We start from the raw sequence: 24159 nt of genomic DNA, 5'->3' as shown, positions 1-24159 counted from the left end.
CCAGATCTTTGTATTAGTGACCTGTCCTCTTCATTATTTACCACTTCCCCAGTTTGTGTGTCATCTGAAAACTTGTCCAGTGGTCATTTCATATTTTCTATCAGGTGACTGATACAAATGTTAAATAATATGGAATGCAGAACAGATCCCCGAGGGTCTAGCTCTTCAGTTCTGTGTAAGCTCGAAAGATTGTTTCTCTCACAAACAGAAGTTGCTCCAATAAAAAAAAATTACCTTATCCTCCTTGTCTCCCTCTAATATCCTGGGACCAACATGGCTACAACAACACTGCTTATGTTATTCTATTTGCACATTATAATTGTGGTCAAACCATGATCACTTGTACCTAAGCTACCATTCATTTTTTTTAAAAAAACAAATTTTCTGCACAGGCAGAAATTGTGGAAAAAACAACATCGCTTGCCTCATAACCTAAGTCGTGCAGAACGCAATGCCATCCACAGCCTCAGAAACAACCTTGACATTATAATCAAAGAGGCTGATAAAGGAGGTGCTGTTGTCATCATGAACAGGTCTGACTACCAAAAGGAGGCTGCCAGACAACTCTCCAATACCAAATTCTGCAGGCCACTTTCCTCAGATCCCACTGAGGAATACACTAGGAAACCGCACCATCTACTCAGGACACTCCCTACACTAACACAGGAACAAATCAACATACCCTTAGAGCCCCAACCGGGGCTATTGTATCTACTACTCAAGATCCACAAACCCAGAAATCCTGGATGCCCCATCATCTCGGGCATTGGCACTCTCACTGAAGGACTGTCCGGATATGTGGACTCTCTACTCAGACCCTACGCCACCAGCACTCCCAGCTATCTCCGTGACACCACTGATTTCCTGGGAAAACTACAATGCATTGGTGATCTTCCAGAAAACACCATCCTAGCCACCATGGATGTAGAGGCTCTCTACACAAACATCCCACACACAGAGGGAATACAAGCTGTCAGGAACAGTATCCCTGATGATGCCACAGCACAACTGGTTGCTGAGCTCTGTGACTTTATCCTCACGCACAATTATTTCAAATTTGGTGACAATATACACCTCCAGACCCGTCGCACCTCTATGGGCACCCTCATGGCCCCACAATATGCCAACATTTTTATGGCTGACCTGGAACAATGCTTCCTCAGCTGTCGTCCACTCACGCCCCTTCTGTACCTATGCTACATTGATGACATCTTCGTCATCTGGACCCATGGGAAGGAAACCCCAGAAGAATTCCACCACGATTTCAACAGCTTCCACCCCATCATCAACCTCAGCCTGAACCAATCTACACGGGAGGTCCACTTCCTAGACACCACGGTACAAATAAGTGACGATCACGTTAACATCACCCTATACCGAAAACCCACCGACTGCTATGTCTATCTTCAGCTTCCGTCCCGGACACACCACACGATCCATTGTCTACAGCCAAGCGCTGAGGTACAGCCGTATTTGCTCTAACCTCTCAGACAGAGACCAACACCTAAAAGATCTTCACAAAGCATTCTCAAACTACGATACCCGTACGAGGAAATAAGGAAACAGATCAACAGAGCCAGACGTGTACCCAGAAGCCTCCTGCTGCGAGACAAGCCCAAGAAAGAAACCAACAGAACTCCACTGGCCATCACATACAGTCCTCGGCTAAAACCTCTCCAACGCATCATCAGTGATCTACAACCATCCTGGACAACGATCCTTCACTTTCACAGCCCTTCGGAGGCAGGCCAGTCCTCGCCCACAGTCATCCCGCCAACCTGAACCATATTCTCACCAGCAATGACACACTGCTCCATAGTAACTGTAAATCAGGAACCAATCCATGCAACAAACCTCGATGCCAACTCTGCCCACATATCTACACCAGCGACACCATCACAGGACCTAACTAGATCAGCCACACAGTCATCGGTTCATTCACCTGCAAGTCCACCAATGTAATATATGCCATCGTGTGCCAGCAATGCCCCTCTATGTACATCGGCCAAACTGGACAGTCCCTACCTAAAAGGATAAATGGACACAAATCCGATATTAGGAATGGCAGTATACAAAAACCTGTAGAACACTTCAGTCTCCCTGGACACACAATAGCAGATGTAAAGGTAGCCATCCTGCAGCAAAAAAAACTTCAGGACCAGACTTCAAAGAGAAACTGATGAGCTTCAGTTCATTTGCAAATTTGACCCCATCAGCTCAGGATTAAACAAAGACGGTGAATGGCTCGCCAACTACAAAAGCAGTTTCTCCTCCCTTGGTGTTCACACCTCAACTGCTGGAAAAGGGCCTCGTCCTCCCTGATTGAACTAACCTCGTTATCCATAGCCTTATTCTTGCTTGCATATTTATACCTGCCTCTGGAAATTTCCACTACATGCGTCTGACGAAAGGGGTATTCACCCACGAAAGCTTATGCTCCAATATGTCTGTTAGTCTATCAGGTGCCACAGGACTCTTTGCTGCTTTTACAGATCCAGACTAACACGGCTCCCCCTCTGATACTTGACATTAATTTTTAGTTCTGTGATCAGTTCCTCTTGATCTGTCAAGGTGAGGTCTAATATAGAATTCCTTCTGGTGGTTGTAACACTTTTTGAGTTAGGAAATTGTCATCTGTAATACTTAGAAATTCCAAGGATGTTTTAGTACTGGAAGCAGGAGACTTGCAGCATATGTCACTCAAATTGAAATCCCCCATCATCACACAGCTTTTTTCCCCTACATATTATAGGTAGGCTTGGCAGAACTCAATGTTTATTTTTTTATCATTCTGGCAGAGAATATTGATGGTTATCGTAAGCATGTTTTAAATTTTTTATAATTTTCACAGTTGCACAAAATTATGGGGTTTTAAGCATTATTTTCAATTTTTATCTATTTATATGTTCACAGTTATGGGAAATGACATGGGTTCAGACAACAGGGAGGTGTCAGATAATTGTTTAATGACAGCTGTTGAGATTCAAAACGCTAAAGCTTCATAATGGTGAAAACACAGATTATCAACATCATATGTCAAAATATACAAAGTAAATAGTCTTAAATCAAACACTAATAAGTTCTCAATAAACATTTTTCTTTCTGTGCCTATCTGTAAATTTGGATTATTGTTGATGGAAATATTTTTTCATCGGTTTGTGTGTGTACAGTGAAATCAATGTTTACCAGTAAAAATCTAATCCTTCCAATTCTAATTATAGCCAGGTATGTAAGGAGCAGGTCATGCCGCTTCCCTAGTGTGATATGGTGGTCTGGCAGGCACCAACTGATACCCTGTCTTGGGTTTTATCTGTCAGGACATTGATCCATAAGCATTTCAAGATTTTATTCTTCTGAGTTAGCAGTGACTCAGAACCAGTAATACCATTTTAGACAGAGAGAGTAATGCGCAGCTCTTTAGAAAAATCTGGACTTGGGTGTGTCCAAGGACAGGCTGGGGGCATTTGCTGATTGAGCTAATTAAGGTTTACCCCTGCTTATAATCAGGATAGACTCCAAGCAGCGGCAGCCCTGGCTTGCTCTTGTCAGTGTTGGTGCAGCTGCTCCATTTGATGGGCACTGAGAGCTGGCTTGGAGCTAGTCCCAAGTGTAGAGCCTCTGACATGCAACTGTTGAATCGCTGCTCTGCATGCTGAGTTGTTTTGGGGGGGTGGCCCCGGATTTCTGAGCTCATCTCCCCAGCCCACACGTAGGGCAGATAGTACCTGCATTAGCCAATGGGGAAGTCCAGCTTGTGCCATCCATTCTAGAGGCAATACCTCCGCTGCATCCTGCTAGCAAATCAGCTGCTCCCTCCCTGAGAGCTTCTAAGGATGCTCCTGTTAACCTCTGTTGGGTGGTGGCACTGCTGGGGGCAATGGGATTGATGCTTGGGGATAGAAAGAGGCATTCCTGTGAGTGCGGTGGAGGTCCTGGAAGCTAAAGCTGGCCCCGGCCCACCTACCTCTGCAAAATATCTCCTCCTCCCCATCTCCTCTTCTCGCCAGCAGGATCACCTCCCAAAGGAGATCAGTGCCGCAGTTGCAGTCAGGCTGTTCTCAGGGTCCTTCCCCTTAGCCTCTGGATAAGGAGAGGGGGATCTGTGCCAAAGTTAACGCCTTGTTAGCAGAGGACCCGCAGCCAGCCTGTTCTGCTGATCAGCGTCTAGCACTTTGTTGCCTTGTGTCCTCTTCGGGTAGTGTGTGAGCCCAGAGCTGTCCAGTTCCCTGTCACTGAGATTCAGCCACCCTGCAAGGGTACTGGGGTCTTCCTTGCTGAACCCTCAGGCTCCACCGACTCAGCAGAAAACACTCAGGATGATGGGAGCTTCTCTGGGGAAACGGTGATTCCTGCTGATTTTACCCAAGAGCTCACCTAGTGGTGGTGACCATGGCAAGGAACCTCTCGCCTCTCATCCAAGAAAGGAGAACAACTACCAGAGCCTCCGCTGGTTCATCAGCTGTCTTTTATTCCCTTCTCCTTACTTCCCTCTCCCTCCTGCACCTTCTGTTTCTATGTGCCCTTCCCGCCGGCTTCCTCTCCCTTCTCCCCGTCCTCCCTCTTATCCTGACTGACTCTCTCCCATGCATCTCTCTCCGCAAACGGCAGATCCCGTATTTCAAACAAGAGAATGAGAGTGAGAGAGAGAGAGAGAGAGAGGTCAATATTTGAAACTTTATAAATACTAAGTCCAGACACATTTCTTTAACGCCTCGGGTATTAAAACTCAAAGTATATAACTGGCCGAGACCCAGGGTATTAAAAACAGATCAACAAAGGCGTCACGGGATCTTCACGCTGAATGGAACATGCAGACTGCACAGGGAAGGAGTTGGCTTCCCTATGCTGCTTAGGCGCAGGGGTGTGGATAGGGGTCGGGGCGGTCAGGGGACAAGGAGCAGGGGGCGTTGGATGGGTCGGGGGTTCTGAGGGGGGCAGTCAGGGGGCAGGAAGTGGGAGGAGGCGGATAGGGGCAGCCGCCAGCCTGTTTGGGGAGGCACAGCCTTCCCTACCCGGCCCTCCATACAGTTTGGCAACCCCAATGTGGCCCTTGGAGCAAAAAGTTTACCCACCCCTGGACTACAGACTGGCCTGGACCAACCCCCCCAGATTCTGACAGCACCAAAATGCATGGGGGGGTGCGGGGGGAGGGGTGCTGAAAGCTAGATCACAATGCTGGACTCTTGTGTGAGGAGGTATAATGCCCTGCAGATTCAGCAGGGATCACACACCCTTACTTTGCCAAACGCTGGATGTGGCCCATGGAGTTAATGGCATGATCTCTCCCCCAACAAACCTCCCCCCCCTCATTCCCCAGTACGTACACAAACGCACAGTGCATTGTCCTGCCCCTGTGGTGAGAGTCTGGGATGTGGAGTGTGGTTGGAAGAAGGTCTCGGCAGGCTTGAGAATGCCTGGCCTGGGATATGGACGTGGAAGGCAGTGTGTGTGGTTGGCAGAAACTTGAGAAGAGAAGGTCTGCTGCTCTGGGCTTACTCTGTGGAGAGGAGGGCAGCGGACATGGGTTCAGAGGCGGCTGGTTACCTTAGGGGGGAAAGAGGACTGTCCAGATAAGGGGTGTTGGCTCAGGTTCTGGGCTGGACACTCTGGGAAGATGGGGAGAATGGTTGGGACATTCACCGAATGGGGGAGGGAAGGTTTGCTTGCTAGAACTTCGTTGAGGGACAGTGCCTTGACTGAATGTGGGTTCTGCAGCTGGGGCATGGGCTGTGTGGAGGGGTAAAGGGGAGTGGCTGGCTTGGGGGTTGGGTAGGAGCCTGCCAGGCAGCAGCTACAGAAAGCAGTGTTTCTTTCCCAGCGGGCGGTGCGATCCAGTGAGAGCAGCCTTCCAACATCACTGTTAATCTTTAATTGGTATTTGAATTGATTTAACATGATCTCCTGCTTGTAAAACACCTTGAGATGTTTCTGTGTGTGAGAGCATCGGGAAACGCTGTTGTACTGTATTAACGAGCCTCCACTGGAACATAAAGGGAGATAATTAGAGGCAGTGAACTTACTTCACATGCACAGGACAGCTGAGTGCTTTGGAGGTAGCCCTCCTAGACCTGCAAGGAAAGCTGTCTGAGGTGTGCTGTGGGTGGGGGCAGGATACCATATCAGGGTCATTCCGCCATGTCGGTTGCGTCAAGTTTATAATCAGGTGGCTGGTGACTCCCTGCCCTCCACCCCAGAGGCGGCTGCATTTTTGTGCTGCCAAAATTCAAGCTGAAACACACCCTCTCCATGTTAAAAATGCTGCTTTCTGATTCGCGGGTGCCTTTGCATGCCTCCCACTGGTGTGTGCGCTGTAGGATTTGGAGTTCAGTTGCTAAGGAGTTCAGGAGGTTGATTTCTACATCCCCGTCTTTCCTGGGAGGTAGAAATATGTTTTAATATCCAAGCAGTCTTGAAACATTATGTATGAAACTATTATATCTTGGGGGGGAAAGGATTGAAGAGTATTTGGTGTTTAACACCCACATATGGCCAATGCTATGGGCTGTGTGCTGAGAAAGATGGAGTCATTAAAGTTTATTTTTTATAGACTAATCTCCCAAGCATGTATTTGAGCCTGATTTAGAAACATCATATTGCCAAGCAAGCAGGATTTTAGTGTTGCTTAAAATCCATACGTGTTCTGTATGTTCCCTTTTAATTTCAGCAGTGCCGCAGTGCCAGATCCGAGTTTTCTGCCCTTTATGTGCCAGATATTGGGGCTGGGGAGGAGGCAGTGGAAGGAGGAGTAATTGGCAGCACAAGTAAATGATATTTTAGATGAAACACAGGGCTGCATGTGGAGTGTTTGTTTGCAGGGGGTGGCTTTGAATTTATCTTCCTCTTGCAGTAGGTGCAAAATATTCAGGCCCTTTGCAGGCTGCTTCCAAACTCTCTGCAGAGGGGACTTGGGTGTTCTCAGGCAGACCAGAGCCAGTCTAATTGGCGCTTGGTGTCAGGATCAGAGACTTCCAAGGAGAGGTTTTCTTTTGGAATTTCTTTTGCATTCCAGTCTAATTAAGCAGTGGTTAATTGGATCAGTAGGAGGAAGAAACTCTGATACAGTTCTGCCCTAGAACTGATTGGTTTGCTTTTAATTTTCACATTCCTCTGTCTTCTCCTTGCTCACAAGTTGGGGAGTGTGGGGTGGGACAGGAGGGCCCCAATTCCTTCTCCAATTCAGGAGAAGTCCTTTTCCTCCTCAACCCGTCTCTTGCGTTCCCTTCCTTATCTCTTCATTTCCTGGTTTCTCCTCATAGAATCATAGAATATTAGGGTTGGACGGGACCTTAGGAGGTCATCTAGTCCAACCCCCGGCTCAAAGCAGGACCAATCCCCAACTAAATCATCCCAGCCAGGGCTTTGTCAAGCCTGACCTTAAAAATATCTAAGGAAGGAGATTCCACCACCTCCCTAGGTAACCCATTCCAGTGTTTCACCAAGCTCCTAGTGAAAAAGTTTTTCCTCATATCCAACCTAAACCTCCCCCACTGCAACTTGAGACCATTACTCCTTGTTCTGTCATCAGCTACCACTGAGAACAGTCTAGATCCATCCTCTTTGGAACCCCCTTTCAGATAGTTGAAAGCAGCTATCAAATCCCCCCTCATTCTTCTCTTCCGCAGACTAAACAATCCCAGTTCCCTCAGCCTCTCCTCATAAGTCATGTGCTCCAGTCCCCTAATAATTTTTGTTGCCCTCCGCTGGACGTTTTCCAATTTTTGCACATCCTTCTTGTAGTGTGGGGCCCAAAACTGGACACAGTACTCCAGATGAGGCCTCACCAATGTTGAATAGAGGGGAACGATCACATCCCTCCATCTGCTGGCAATGCCCCTACATATACATCACAAAATGCCATTGGCCTTCTTGGCAACAAGGGCACACTGTTGACTCATATCCAGCTTCTCGTCCACTGTAACCCCTAGGTCCTTTTCTGCAGAACTGCTGCCGAGCCATTCGGTCCCTAGTCTGTAGCAGTGCATGGGGTTCTTCCGTCCTAATTGCAGGACTCTGCACTTGTCCTTGTTGAACCTCATCAGATTTCTTTTGGCCCAAACCTCTAATTTGTCTAGGGCCCTCTGTATCCTATCCCTACCCTCCAGCGTATCTACCTCTCCTCCCAGTTTAGTCTCATCTGCAAACTTGCTGAGGGTGCAATCCACACCATCCTCCAGATCATTAAAGAAGATATTGAACAAAACCGGCCCCAGGACCGACCCTTGGGGCACTCCAGTTGATACCGGCTGCCAACTAGACATGGAGCCAATGATCATTACGCATTGAGCCCGACAATCTAGCCAACTTTCTATCCACCGTATAGTCCATTCATCCAGCCCATACTTCTTTAACTTGCTGACAAGAATACTATGGGAGACCGTGTCAAAAGCTTTGCTAAAGTCAAGGAACAACACGTCCACCGCTTTCCCCTCATCCACAGAGCCAGTTATCTCATCATAGAAGGCAATTAGATTAGTCAGGCATGACTTGCCCTTGGTGAATCCATGCTGACTGTTCCTGATCACTTTCCTCTCCTCTAAGTGCTTCAGAATTGATTCCGTGAGGACCTGCTCCATGATTTTTCCAGGGACTGAGGTGAGGCTGACTGGCCTGTAGTTCCCAGAATCCTCCTTCTTCCCTTTTTTAAAGATGGGTACTACATTAGCCTTTTTCCAGTCGTCCGGGACTTCCCCTGATCGCCATGAGTTTTCAAAGATAATGGCCAATGGCTCTGCAATCACATCCACCAACTCCTTTAGCACTCTCGGATGCAGCGCATCCGGCCTCATGGACTTGTGCTCGTCCAGCTTTTCTAAGTAGTCCCAAACCACTTCTTTCTCCACAGAGGGCTGGTCACCTCCTCCCCATGCTGTGCTGCCCAGTGCAGTAGTCTGGGAGCTGACCTTGTTCGTGAAGACAGAGGCAAAAAAAGCATTGAGTACATTAGCTTTTTCCACATCCTCTGTCACTAGGTTACCTCCCTCATTCAGCAAGGGGCCCACACTTTCCTTGACTTTCTTCTTGTTGCTAACATACCTGAAGAAACTCTTCTTGTTACTCTTAACATCTCTTGCTAACTGTAACTCCAGGTGTGATTTGGCCTTCCTGATTTCACTCCTGCATCCCCGAGCAATATTTTTATACTCCACCCTGGTCATTTGTCCAATCTTCCACTTCTTGTAAGCTTCTTTTTTGTGTTCAAGATCAGCAAGGATTTCACTGTTAAGCCAAGCTGGTCGCCTGCCATATTTACTATTCTTTCTACACATCGGGATGGTTTGTCCCTGTAACCCCAATAAGGATTCTTTAAAATACAGCCAGCTCTCCTGGACTCCTTTCCCCCTCATGTTATTTCCCCAGAGGATCCTGCCCATCAGTTTCCCGAGGGAGTCAAAGTCTGCTTTTCTGAAGTCCAGGGTCCGTATTCTGCTGCTCTCCTTTCTTCCCTGTGTCAGGATCCTGAACTCAACCGTCTCATGGTCACTGCCTCCCAGGTTCCCATCCACTTTAGCTTCCGCTACTAATTCTTCTCTGTTTGTGAGCAGCAGGTCAAGAAGAGCTCTGCCCCTAGTTGGTTCCTCCAGCACTTGCACCAGGAAATTGTCCCCTATCCTTTCCAAAAACTTCTTGGATTGTCTGTGCACCGCTGTATTGCTCTCCCAGCAGATATCAGGGTGCTTGAAGTCTCCCATGAGAACCAGGGCCTGCGATCTAGTAACTTCCATGAGTTGCTGGAAGAAAGCCTCGTCCATTTCATCCCCCTGGACCGGTGGTCTATAGCAGACTCCCACCACGACATCACCCTTGTTGCTCACACTTCTAAACTTAATCCAGAGACACTCAGGTTTTTCTGCAGTTTCATACTTGAGCTCTGAGCAGTCATACTGCTCCCTTACATACAGTGCAACTCCCCCACCTTTTCTGCCCTGCCTGTCCTTCCTGAACAGTTTATATCCATCCATGACAGTACTCCAGTCATGTGAGTTATCCCACAGAGTCTCTGTTATTCCAATCACATCATAATTCCTTGACTGTTCCTCCTCCTTCATCCTCAGCTGGGGATCACCGATGACTTCTTACTTTCAAGCCAAGCAGACTGCATGCAAACAGACTGTGTTCACGAACCCTTAGAGCGGAGACTTCAAAGGCAACAAGGAAAGCAAATCTGTGGTTTCTGCACTCTAACCCAGCCGCTCAGGCAGATAATACCACTGGAGGACTCCACAGAGCTGGGCCTGTGTCAGACATGAACCCTATGAAGGAGTGTTATCCAACCTCTTATAGACTGGGAAACTAAGTCACAGCGATTTGAAGTCACTTGCCCAAGGCTACCTAAGAGCTTGTCTACATGACCAGTTAGTGCGCGACAAGCTGGAGTGTAGCGTGCCGTGAACTGTGTGTGGATGCTGCTGCCGCACATTAAAATTTCCCTCTTGAGTGTTGACCTACTCCTGTTTCAAAGAGCAATAGCTCAAACCGCTCTAGGGAACTCTTAGTGCGTAGCAGCAGGGTCCGCGTGGACAGTTAGTGAGTGATGTGCTGGTATGCCGTAGATTTATACCCCCAGCCTGCCAGGTGCTAACTTGCCTCTTGACAAGCCCAAAGTCATTGGTGGAAGGAGGATTGAAGTCCAGAAGTTCATGGCTTCCAGTCTCATTCCTCATACTCCTTCCACCACACCATACTGCCTTGGTTTGGGGCCCTACCATCCTCCTATCTGTGACAGATGCTCTCTGTCAGCGGCAGGTTCTCCACTGGGGCTCCTGACTTGGCATGAAAACTGGCTGTGAATACTGAAGCCAACCATTTTGGCCTCTCGTACTGCCCTGCCTTGGGGTGGAGGAAAGGAAGGATTTATTTTTTGGGCAGCTTGCTTATTATTTATAAGGCTGCAAAAGTGCGGGTGGAAGGCCGAGGGTGGAGAACCCTACAGAGTACGACATCCCTTCTGCTACCCCAGCATTGCTCCTCCACCTTCATGTGCCTCAATACTCAGCAGCATCGCCCCACTCCTCCTTCACCTGCTGCAAGGAGTCTACCCCGGGAGTGTCTGTCTTCCCTACTCAGGCCTTTACTTAGCCAGAGAAGGAGTAAGACCCCTCCTTGTCCCCCTGCTCAGATTGTGCCTTTGGCTGCTGTGAAGAGAAGAGAGGCTGTTTGCCCAATTCACCCTGCCCCCAAACCATGCATGCAAGAGAAAGGAAAGGAGACCTGATTCTGCCCCGCACCCCCAGCCAGGTGCATGGGAGTGAGTGGGGGTGGGTAATGCTGCTCTATGGAGAAGGTGATATATTTATATAATCTCGAATAAGGTGAGAGCAGAACGGGGATAATGACTCCAAGTCACAGGTCCTTCTCCGCTCTGCCACTGGGGCACTGGGTCAGCGGACAAAGGTCCGATGGAGCTCTCAGCTGGCAGGAGCTGTGTGCTGCTGCCTGGGAAGGAGGCCGACCCTCGCCTCTCTCCCCTCACCCCCTTGGGCCTCCTGCTGCCCAACTCGCAGCCTCATTCCATCTAGAGCTTCCATTCCCTGCCCCCTCCCCGCCTGTAGAGCATAAACCTGGGGCCAGCCTTTAGATGGAATTGGGATTGGCAAACTGCTGTGCGAACATCTTGGTGGTAGTCCCAGGCTTGTGGGAAGGGGTGTGGGGGGATAAATTGAGAGCAGCAAAGCCTGGGTCTCCAGCCTAAGTCACCTAAGACAATTCAATGATTGCTGACGGTTATTGCAATACCTGGGAGTTTGGACACCCCTGGGGCAAGGGTGGGGTTGGATTTTTGTTTTGTTTTGTGCCTCTCAAACAAACCCAACTGCCTCTGGCTAACCCCTAGAGGTGTGTTTAGTTAGACACAGGTCGTAACACATCCATTTCCCTGGGTTTTTCAGAGATCTGGCACTAAACTGTTTATCTCCAGATGGGTGTTTAAACGCAGCCCAGAAGTGCTTCTGCTGAAGCGTTAGTGGTCTGAAGAGCAGGCGGTGGGATGGAAAACGAGAGAAATGCCCCTCTGTTTAATGAGTGAGGGAATGAGCTGTGTATTCGGTTAGCGTTCCTTAGAACCTGGCAGCAGACTGGCCTCAAGCAATAAAGAGCTGAATCGGAAATCTAATTTCAGCTCAAACATAAGCCCCGTTGTTGCGGATCGGTTGAACAGAGCCCCCTGCTTGCCACCCTTGGGCGATGGTGTTTACTGTTTGGGATGTCAGTAATTAGATACACAAGATGAAAATGAGCAGGGCAATGGAGCAGGGGTGGAGACGTGGGAGGAGGGCCAGTGAAATGAGAACGGCAGCACATTGTTCCTTCCCTCCGACATTCAGCCCCATCTGCCGGGAGCTCGGCTGCTCAGGCCTTTGGCTATTTCAAACGTTTCGCTCTTCCGCAGGAAGAGGAGGTCGTTGGGTCTGGCGCAGCGGTTGCTTTTTTGGTCCATGTGCCGCTTTCTTTAAAAAAAAAGTTCGGGAGTGAATGGTGGAGCATCAAGAGCCATGGCACTAGTGGTACACGTAGGAAGGGTAGGAGATTGGGAGTCAGGGTCCCTGCTTTCTGCTCCCAGCTCTTCCACTGACTCACAGCGTGACCTTTGGCAAGCCGTGGTATCTGCGACTCAGGTGAATTGTAAAAGCAGAGTAGTACTTCCCTATCTCCCTAGGATTTGCGGGTTAATGTTTATAAAGCACTTTGAGATCCTGGGCTGAAAGGGGCTTTATAAGGGCTAAATAATACACATTTGCTATGCGCTCTCTAGTCTATTGTGATTCGTAATGTTTCCATTCTCACCGATATATTTCCGTTATAAAAGCACTGAGTGGCCCCAGCCAGGCTTGGTTGTATGCCCACATAGAGAAGTCTGTGCCTTGGGGAGCTTGCAATCTAAATAAACAAGACAGGGAAGATGGGCCCAGAGAAGTGAAGTGACTTGCCCAAGATCACACAGCAGGTCGGTGGCAGAGCTAGAAGTTTAGGCGGTGGGTATATTTTGGGAATGGGGAAGGTGCTTGTACGGCTCTTTGGGTACACGTGGAATGTGAAATGTGTCATGTAAATATCCCTGTTCTGTACTCTCCTCGCCTCTGTCACAGGGAGCTGTCCAGCAGATCAGCACCTCTAATTCAGTGTTGAATGCCTTCCTGAGACCCAAACTTTTACCCTGTTTGCAAACCCCCAGCACACTGCAAAAAACTCTGCATTTTTGGTGCATATATTCCCATTAGCTTCAAAGCTGGCTCGTGCTCTGAATCCAACTTAAATGAGATTCTCTGTTCTGACACCAATATTTCTAAAAGCAGAATCGATCAAATTATGAGGTAAAGAGCACTGGAGTATCTTAGTGGATGTATTTCCCGTTGTTTTCAAACAAATGCATTTTAGGTCTCACTTTGCTGATGTGATTTGTGCATGTGTGGAGGTGGGGGTCAGAAAGGAGACCGAGTTCCAGAAATAAATAAATAGTTTTCCCCGAATTCTGAACAGAGATAGAGTCAGCTCTGCTGGGAATTCAGTGATCTGTGTCAGACTGTCACAGAGGCTGCAGTTAATTGGAGATCAGTGGTCTCGCTTAAGTGTCTTTATATTCCTGAAAAAAGGTTCCAAAATGCTACAGGGCTGCTTCCCAAACATCCCAGAATTGCTAAACGCAAGGTTGCCTTAAGTCCATTTTAGTGCTTGTGCAATCTGTTAATGGGAGAGCGAAGTCCTCTGACCGAGAGCAGCTGCGGCCCGAACAGCAGCGACTCGAGCTTCTCCAGCCTGCCCCACTAATGTATCTTGGGGCTGCTGTCAGTGAGAGGGTGATTTCTCCGCAGTGGAGCACACAATCTTTGGCCTCTCTGGAGAGGGCCAGCATGGGTGCCAGTTGGGATGGTGCCTCTTTGGGCAGCAGATGGAGACCACAGACTCCATTCAGCATAGACTGCCAAGCAGCTGGCAGATAGTAATGACATTTGGTCACTACCACCCTGGGCCCAAAAGGAGCCATTGGTACATAGTTTTGTGTCCCATGAGGTAATCCACTGTCCCACAGTGGTTCTCCATCTCATTCACTGATTCAATTCCCTTTCATTGTATAGAGCTAGCAAGTTGGCCTCTTCTGCCAGAAAGCTAATGGGCCATTGGCCTGGCTTGGGCTCCTTAGCAGTGTGTTATGCTGTAGGATTTCACAGCCGGTTCTGTCCTCGGCCCTGTCTGTCCAGAGCTGCAGCCAGCTGAGTTCTTTTTTCACTTTATCCCTTTCACTAAAAACACCCAAATCAAACCAACCTTGCTCGCACCGAGCTTTGTGCCATATTCTGAGATGAGACAGAGCGTTAATCCTGGCAGCTGCAGATCTGGGCTCTCTCTTCCGCCTCAAAGGCACCACCGCTCCTGAATTATTACTGAGGTGCCAATGTTCTGTGATCCGTGGTGTTAGACAGATGGCCCACAGAGATGGAGGGAGGGATCAGTGTGACCCACATATCGCTCTGGTGTCAGGGTAGGATTGGGATCCTTCAGCATGGCGTTGGCCTGAACTGGAGTCTGCCTTCCTACTGTCAGAAAATATTTTAGCTAGCACTTGCAGGGAGTCCCTTTGTGAGCTGGGTTTTGAGAGAAACAGTAAACATCTGTGACTGACAAAATAAAACTCCTCTTGTAAAATCCACTGGCTGTGGTTTGCTCTGCACAGATTGTTTTCTTGCTCACTGAATTAACTGTTAGATGTTTGTAAGTATAGGAATATTAATAATTAGCATCTAGGTATCACTTGTTAATTAGTGCAATATATAATATTGTACCAACGTATGACACGAGGTGTAGTTAATGATAACACACTGCACACAGCCTTGAGACTTGGCTTGATATTTTTAAGACTCAGCAAGATCTGCAAAACAAGCCAAGTTTGAAGAAAATCGATTTGGTCGTTGAAGTAATGAAAATTTAGGTCTACATTTTAAAAAATGAGGAGTGATCTCTTTTGGGGGGCCCTCAGTTTGCACATTCCCAACTTAAAGCACTTTAAAGGAGTCAAATTTTCAAAAAGCCCAGAGCACCTACTCTCTGAAATTAAGGCCCCTTTAGGGTGGCTGAGGTTGGGTCACCTAAAAATTGGAGCACCCAGAATTGCTAGCCACTTCTGAAAGATTGGGCCTTAACAGGGATTGATCCGAGGACTGACTAATCTTAACAAAACGCAACCAACACCAGAAATAACAGGATGGAAAAGCTTCAGACTGAAGTCATTGAGGATATGTCTACACGACATTGTAAACCCAGCTCTGTGAGACCTGGGTTTGTGGACTCAGGGTTTCCAACAGAGGTGACATGTGGGGGAGGGCATGTGGGGTCAAGTGGTGCATCAGGGCCCCCTCCCTTCAGAGCAGCTGAGCCGGTGAGCCGTGCTGGGCAGGGAGCGGCAGAGGCAGGGGTAGAGGAAGAGCTGGGAGCTGCTCAGAGGTGCCGCTGCTTTAACTCTGCAGGGAGAGGCAGAGGAGGAGTTGGGAGCTGCACGGAGGGGTAACTGCTTTCCCAGAGGGGTGAGGGGGCTGCTTTCCAGAAGGGGGAGGGCTGCCGGGAGAGGGGAGTGAGTCAAGCTGTTCCAGGGTTGTGCCCCCGCACTGTCAGCAGGCACGGGTCATCTTGTGCTAAAGCATCCACCCAGCATTATAAACCTAAATTTACAATTGCTGGACCCGGGTCTCACAGCCATGCTGCCAGGGCCATACTCCACTACACAGACCTTCTGACTCAGGTCTGCAGCTTAAACGCTGCATCCGCACTGCAACAGGTCAGGGCTTGGATTCGAGCTACAGTGGGACTTGGGCTTTGATCCACCTCCTCAGCAGGGTCCTAGGACGCTCGTCCTGAGTGTTGGCTGACCTGAGTCAGACTGATCTGTGTGTGGGAGTGGCTAAAACCTGAGTCAGAGCCTGGGCTTAATGTGCCAGGCAGACATCCCCTAAATGTTGGATGGTTTAGACACAACAAACCCTGCGTCTCAGCAGGGCGCTAGGCAAGACAATCCTTGCGCCCCATTCTAACCCTGTGATTCTACGTTCTTCAAGCTTTAACATGACAGAACTAATTTGTCTTCAAACATCGCTTGTTCTTATCTGCAATGCCTTTCAGCACGAGACATAATTAACTGAAACATTTTTCTAGTAAAACATACTTTTCCCCTAGCATGGCCTTCTTACAGTTACTGATGAGTTTAGCATCACAACCACCGTGGCAGGCAGGCAGGTAGGTGTTATCCTCAAGTGAGAGATGGGGAAACTGAGGCAGGTGAGTTGTTGAGTGGACAGGGCATTGGAGTGGGACGGGGGAGCCCTGGGTTTAATCTCTGGCTCAGCCATAGATTTCCCATATCGTCTGAGTAAATCACTTAATCTGCCCCGCCCCTTGGTTTCCCCATCTGTAAAATGGGGACAGTGCTTCTCAACCTGACAAGATTGCTGTGAGGATAAAATCCTGAAGTTAGTGTGAGGTGCTCAGACATTATGGTGAGGATGGGTATCCAGAAACGGGGTAGGGCCCTAAAGAGTTAGATCGAATTGCTCTTGTTCTTTTGTGCTGCTCATGATGGGTTAGATGCAAATTGGATCCACGTCTTTCCCCTTTAGCTCGAGACGCTATTACTTCACTTTGGCCTCTGTGTATATATGCGTGTCTGTTTGCATTGCAGGCTCTCTGAAGAGTCCGGTGAACAAGACGGCCCTGATGCTAATTGCAGTCAGCTCCTGCATCCTGGCCATGGTGTGTGGTACCCAGCTGTCCTGCCCTTTGACAGTGAAGGTCACGCTTCATGTGCCCGAGCACTTCATTGCAGACGGTAAGATCCCGAGAGCAACACCTCTGTGTAAGGACTTGGCATCCTGGGGCCCTGGAGCTTCCCAGTTCAATCTAGTCAGTAGAGTCCTTTGCTTTGTGACGTTCCCAAGTGCCTCCTAGAACTCCCCTTTCTCAAACCACCCTTCAGGGGACTTTCCACCCTTCACTTTATTCCTCAGCGCTGGGACGGCCTAGAAAAACACCTGGGGACAATCTGTTATAGGACACTAACTCCCCCCTTTCCCCAGCACCCCACACACTAACCCTAAAACAATGTTTGATATCCCCAGCGGGGAGAGGAAAAGAACTTTTGCCATGGAGAGTTCTTTCCCCTCTCTACGTCCAGGGAGAGAGCTCTCTAGGACGGGGTTGAGGCTCACTGCTGCATCAGGCTCTGTCTGTGCATACTTATTTTTTTGTATAAAGAGAAGGCTTCATTCTCGGGGGTTTGACAATCTGGCAAGTCCTCAGCAGCACCGCATTCACTCTCACTTGAAAAGGGGGCGGGGAGGTTGTGAGGAAGACACGGCGAGTATGGAGTGATTTATGGGTTTGGTTGTGTGGGAGGGAGACTAGTCCTTTTATGTTGCATTTGTATTGTTGGCATCAGAGCGGCTCAGCTTTCCTCTGAGATTCCTCCCCCTCCCCAACAGAAGAGCTGTCAAGTGCATTATATTTGTACCTCAAGGGAAACTTCCCTGGTTCTGCATACAGAGCCAATTCAGACAGAGAGATGCCAGCCCCATGGAACTAAAACCCAAGCATGCAAAGCTGTTGGCACGAGGGGAAGGCAGAAATCTTCCCCCCACCTCTGTTTTATAACTCTGTGTCCGACTGAAATCCCTGCTTGCTCTGAAGTGAAGCACTGGGCTTCACCGGCGAACCCCGGGAAGCTGCATGGATGCTCTCCCTCCTGTCAGAGTGAAGCTGTTTGTCTCTGGCCCTCGCCGCTCCGGAGAACGTGAAATTACCAGTGTTGGAGTGAAGAGCGAGAGGCTCTGAAGAATTAGACAAAGGCAACTGTCACTATTTATTGCTTTCGCCAGCTTGCCTCCTTGTGTTTGTTGTTTCACTGACCTTTTCCATATAATGTGCAGTGAGCGTCAAGTGTAACTTTTCAGTAACATGAGGGCAAAATTCTGAAGACGGGGCCCATTATTCAGTCGGTTCCAATTCTTTAGCTCCTGCGCTCTCCTTACCGCCTGGGACAGGCTGAGGGTGGTCTTTTGTCCAAAAGAATTCGATGCTGCTTAGGGGGCTGCAGTCACTCTTAGCTTGCACCCATACTGCACTACTGGGCGTCCGGTTCTGATCCAGTCCGGGGCTGTTCGCCGGAGACTGGGGAGGTGCTAGCATTGGTGGGGAGGACAAAGGCTTATGAAGCAGCAAAGGAAGTGACCCTTGAAGGGGCCAACTGCGGTGAGATGGAATTTATGGCACGTCCGCCTCACTGGGTGAAACGGTCTGGTCCACGTTGCACAGGGTTCAGACTAGATGCTCATAATGGTCCCCCTCTGGCCTCAAAATGAATTCACAGCCATTTAATCCTGCACAGAACCACAAATGGGCTACGCATCCCAACCCTGGTGTTTATGATGACATTTTCCAAGGTTGGTACCCACAAAATTTGCACTGATCTCTAGTGCACCCCAAAACGGTACTTGTGCACATGAGCATTACATGCACTGGCTGGATTAATGTGCCTGCGGAACTAGACCTGAACCCAGTGGGACCTGATGACATGTGTTAGGTTCAGTTTGGGCCTGAAAATAACCTAACACGCTTGGGCTGGGTTGTCTCTGCTCACCTTCTCCGGCCCGGGGGCTTGGCAGAGCGGCAGCTGCGTGCCCCACTGCTGCCGGCTGCCACTGCCTCGCTGAACTGCATCGCGAATGCGCCGAGGAGCCGTAGCGCCTCTCACAGCACGCATGCAGCAGCCAGGGGGCATTGCCCAGCAGGAGCGGGGCCCACAGCCTGGAGACAGATTGTGGGCATGGAGAACAGGAAGCCTCCCCTGGCCACGTCCCAAGCATGAAACAGTGACGGGGTGCTGACCCAGGTAGAGCAGCAAGTGCAAGATTCGGTTTGGGTCTGAAAATGACTTGGCACTCTCAGGCTTGGGTCAGGCCAGCTGTGGGCTAGTCGGGTTTGGGTCAGGCTTTAAAATTAGACCCAAGCAGGCCTCGGTGCAGTATGGTACGGAGGTGGGCAGCTACCTGTTTTGCAACATCAGATGTAAGTCTTGAGGGTGCTACTTATATGCTAGGCTTTGAAAATCCTGCCTCAGCACATGCTGGATAGCCTATAAAAAGCAAACCTTTGAGCCCTTACCAGCAATGCTGAGTGTGTTTCCATTTTGCAGCTGTAGGCTGAAGTTGGAAAAATTCAGGGTTGAGAACAGGGGAGGGCGTGTGTGTGAAATGGATGTCAAAACGAAACAAGATACTTCTCCTCAGCCTTCAAATAAATAAAAAGAGCGCTTAGACCTTAGACTGGAGTGAGTGGCGTTTCCATAGAACATAGCTGATGAGTAATCGGTGACTAGGAAAGAAAACAAGCAACCGTTGCCCTGATAAGAGAGGCTGCTGCTCCTTCTCTATCCACTTGCATCCAAGGAACGTAGTGTATTTATATATTGTTATTTACTGTTTGTTCTGGTAGTGCTTGGAACCACCAGTCAGGTTCTGGGCCCTGCTGTGTTAGGCTCTGCATGAATGCATAGTAGCCAAATGCTAGTCAAGACACCCAATAGTCATGGAAGGAAACGAGTGCTATTCCTAACTCCCAGTCAGCTACATTGAAGCAGGGAGAGCTAAGGTGACTTGCTGAAGGTCACAGAACAACACGGTGGTGTGGCTAGAACCCAGGAGCCCAGACTCCTGGTCCATAATTCGAACCATCTGATGACACTGCACCCTCGAAAACTGTGATGAAATATAAGGTGGTGACTCCATAGCATTAAAGTGAAAATGGAGCCGGTTATATTCCTGTCTCCAGGAAGAGGGTGGTACTGCAAATTATGCAAATACCCAGAACATTCAAGCAGAGATGACAATGAAATACCAATAAAACAGATTAATCTCTCTGGAACTTGGGGAAAACAGGCTGATCTCCCATCCCGCCTTAATGACTTTTCTAAAGAGAAAGTGGTGAGAGGAGTGGTGAAAAGGTTTGCAGGAGAAGGGAAATGAGATTTGCAACGAAACTGTAAAATATCATTATAAACTGTGAAAACTTTTTTTTTCTTTTGTAATGGGAAATGGGGTCAAGGGCTCCAGATGGAACTGGGAGCAACAGAGACAATTTGCAGCAAAGATCTGTTTTCCTGAAATCTCATCATGAGATGCACCGGCACTCTGAGGCCCTGTCTTGGAACGGAGAATTGCTTAGAGCCATTCTTTCCTTTAAATAACAACAAATCCCCAGGTAGTGCCAGGCTGGCAGCAAAATATTATAAAACATTTAAGGAGATCACCGCATTGAGCTGGGGTGGGAAATTTTAATGACACCCAGGGAAGTGTTCTTGGCTTGGTTTCTCCCCAGCACAGATCGTTGCTAATTTCACTCTTCGGCAAAGGGAATAGCCGAGTTCAAAACCGGAGGCTAATTCTTCTGTTTGGACAGCAGCCCTTAATGTATGTAGAAAAGAGAGGGGGCAGGAAGGAGGAGAGGCAAATTTCCTCTCTCCTGCTCTGCATGGGATGAATTGGGCGGAACAGAAGGGAATTGGCTTGGGGACCAGAAGGAAGATGGAGCTAGTGGCTCATTGTCAGAGTTAGACCTTGTCTATACTGGGTTGTTTGAGCACAAGTGGGTGCAAATCACCATGTAGATGTCCTGCCCTGGTAAAAGATCGGGCTTACATAAGTGATTTGACCCTGGTTTTTTACTGGGATGAGCTGCACCACAGAGCTCTGCCCGGGACTGTTTGCAATCCCGCTCCCGTCCCACTCCGGCTATTACGCCAGTGGGTCTGGCGGGACCCACAGAATCCCAATCTTACTGCCAGGCTCTACGCTAGTTGCACACAGGGCTCTCAAGCCCAGTTTTGCACTGGTGCAGCGTCTTCATCAGGGGTGTGTGCCCCTGGAGCTACATGGATGTAATGACACCCCTTCAAGCTCCCCCAGGTTAGACAAGCCTTTGGAGCTTTGATCAGTGTTAAAGCAGAGTATTGTGTGAGCCATAAGCGTGTGCTCAACGTCTTTCAGACATTGCCATGAACATAAATACTCGAGGCTCTGTCAGCAGCACGCTCTGGTGTTTGCGGAGTGATGAGCCAGCCTCTGAGGAAGGGGAGGGCTGGTGCACTTGTTCAACACAGTCCCAGGTGTGAGGCTAGACTGGCGTCAAAGATCCCCTTTGAGGCACGGTTTCTTAATAGATGCTGTTGGCCGCGGCAAATCTCAGAGTGGAGCCGCTGCTAGCAGCATCCTCAGCTCTACAAGAAACGCTGTCAAAGGGAGAGCCTGGAAAAACAAACAAACCCCGTCCTTTTGTAGCAGATAAATGGGAGCTTGCTCAGATGTGCCGCATTCCAAAGCCAGCTTGGATAAAAGCCAAGCAGTGTGGGCCACTGGGCCTCAGGGAGAAGCCACCCCCAGAGCAAGCTGCATCATCAGGCAGCTGAGCGAATTGGAGCTGCAGAGGTCCAGAGGCGGATGAATACAGGAATGGAAACAGATGTCGAACGCAAGCAAAAGGGGGCAGAGGAGAGTCTATTGCACCAGGTGGCTTTAATAACCAAACCGTCTCTATTGCTCTTTTTCTCTCTCTCTCCGTTCATTTTCTTTCTTTCATTTGTTTGTTTGTTTTCTCCTCCTCTCAGAACAATGAGCCTCAGGTTTTGTATCGCTGCTTTGTCTCAATGTTATGGGACAGCCAAATAAATAGAAGCTGGTTGCAAGCTAACATCCACCCCCCCCCCAGTACCTACTCTTGTTGGAGAGGTTGGAGGGTCCTTGGCGCAGGCGATTTGCTGCTCTCTCGATTCCCTCTGCTTTTTAAAAATATTTGGAATAGACCTTTTACATTTAAATCCCCATGTTTTGTGGGGTTTCGTCAGACGCGCCCCGCATTATAGAGGTGGGAGTTGGCTCCATTACAACTTGCCAGAATGCAGGGGAATGGTAGAGCACAGGTAATTACATTGACATAGTCATCGTGGGAAGGGGCAAGGGGAGATGGCCTGTGTGTGAGTCTGTTTCCTTCTGCACTGCACAGCTGCCTCTGTGGCACATCCCTCCCCCTCCCCGGGTAGCCTGCCAGAGTGGATCTTGGGCTTAGAAGCAGGGCACCCAGACGGAAGGTACTACTCCACCCCAACCCCCAGCCTAAGCCAGGCAGGCAACTTGCAGAAAACAACCCGAAACAAAACAAAACCCCCACCCACCTCTCATGCGCTTAAGCTGCTATGACCGTTGGTGAGATTCTTCCCAGTGCTGTGCAACCCACTTTTAAGGAGGGGGTCTAGGGGCAGCTGCCAGTGGGGGACGTCCTGTCAGTACCTCTCCAATGGAGTCATGTTACCGTGGGGTGGTGTCCCAGATTCATTGTCCTCTTGTGAATCTCCTGGGATCTGCATTATTGTTTTCAGGGGAATCCATGAGTGCTGGTGGGGAATCCCCTCCTTCATTTCACTAGTGGGCAAGCCCCAAATACTTGGGTGCCGTTCCACGAGGGGAACTTCTGGGCGTTTCCCTCCTCCCTCTTACTCTCCCTCCCCAACCCCTCAGCCTGGGACAACTTGCTCCCAAATTTCCAGCTGACACAGTCAGAAACTCCGAGATCCTACCACCATGTCACCCCATGGTGAGTGGAAGACGTCATTCTAATTTCAGAGCGGGATCACAATTATAGACTCATACAGAGTAGCTTTTGTGAGGATTTCAACCTTTAAGTGTTACTTAAAGTACCATTTATCAGCAGCAAGAAAGAAGGGAACAAAAAAAAAATAGAAAGAGCTCCTTGGTTGAATTGTCAAAATCCCCTAAGAATATGTTCGCCACTCCTCAGTTAAGCACTCACAATGGGTCTTTCATGTAAGGAATCATTTAAAATGTAGAGATACAAGTGACAAGAGCTGCCTGTAGAGAAACCACGGCTGGAGAAAGAGACCCGGAGGACTTAGCCTCGGGTGTGTCCTTGCTGCAGAACAGTTTGAAATGGGGTATCCATTAACTCCCCCCTCCCCGTTCTCACAACCTGTGTACGGCAGGGGCATGTGTTTACATCTGGCTGTGGTAGTGGGGGAGCTTGGGGAGACTCTCTGGAGCATGAGGCGGCAGCGATGTTCAGTCTGGAGGGGGTCTTTGGTTTATAAACGATGCCCCATTGTGGAACTCAAAGCACATGTGCCAGAGTGGATTGTAACGTTTTTCAAAGAAGCTCCCCCTGCTCCTTCCCCTCTCCATCCCGTCCACTCTCCAGCAAACCTCGAGAAAAGATAGTCCTTGCTCCAGCCCTTCAAAGTCAGTGGACTTGGACTTGGTTGGGCCAGCCAGGGCAGTGAGCCAACCCCCCACGCCCCCTCCCCCGTCCTGTGAAACTCCCTCCCACTCAAACATTTAGGCCTTGCCCCCCTTGAAGATTTACCCCAATTTCAACCCCCCGGTGTAGCTGGTTCCCGTGCAACCTCTGGAGCAGACGGGCTGAACCCCTATAAGCAGCGATTTGCACTGTGAGGCACTTTTACCCTAGTTTCAAGGGGGTTGGGGGGGACGGGGGGGCAGATTCCTCTCCTGGCAGCTTTTCCCATCTGCACTGGGGCAGCTACGCTGGTGCCTGAAATCAGGTCCAAATCAGCAGCCCTTCAATCCAGTTGCTGTTAGCTGGAGTGGTCAGCTGAATCTCGCTGTCCCAATTGTGCAGAGGGGGAAACAGGCTGAAAACCCCATGAGGTTTTCCAGGTCCAAGCCAACCCCTCGGATTGCCCCCTTACAAGGGCAGCAGGATTTTAAATAAGATGTAACTTTCCCTGCCCCTGATGAATGCCATTCCATGATTGCCATGCAGCTGATCTCTAATTGTTTCATCTGAAAATGATTTATCTCCTTCCCACATGATCATCTCCTCTACGCTTGTGGAATGGCGTGCAGCTATTAGCGGCTTTCGCTGACTTCCCCTGAAGGTTGACTGAGCTCCTCGGGCAGCAACGTTGGGCCTGCAACCACTTCTCATTTTGTTTTTAATTAAATTTGTTGCTTTAAATTGTTTGCTTTCGCTCGCTCTTCAGCCACTCTTCGAGGTGACCAGGCATTCGTTTGTTTCCTCAGACATTTCAGTCTTGTGTGCCCAGCATGCCCCGCACATGCGTTTGCATATGACATTAACATCAAACGTTAGACTCTCAAT

General features: G+C 49.1%; 1 protein-coding gene across 2 annotated transcripts in view; it reads left to right on the top strand.

The window, feature by feature from the left end:
* ASTN2 (astrotactin 2) overlaps window positions 1-24159 on the top strand; it is a 602974-nt gene that overhangs the window by 209067 nt on the left and 369748 nt on the right. For both annotated transcript variants that reach the window (XM_073314892.1, XM_073314893.1), the window contains exon 6: window positions 16661-16807. In XM_073314892.1, coding sequence (XP_073170993.1) covers window positions 16661-16807 — 147 coding nt within the window. The remainder of the gene's footprint in view (window positions 1-16660; window positions 16808-24159) is intronic.

The sequence above is a fragment of the Lepidochelys kempii genome, chromosome 16 (assembly GCF_965140265.1).
Source record: "Lepidochelys kempii isolate rLepKem1 chromosome 16, rLepKem1.hap2, whole genome shotgun sequence".
In the NCBI taxonomy this organism is placed as follows: domain Eukaryota; kingdom Metazoa; phylum Chordata; order Testudines; family Cheloniidae; genus Lepidochelys; species Lepidochelys kempii.
Note: the sequence above shows the minus strand (reverse complement) of the source record. Positions and strands in the feature narration are given on the sequence as shown.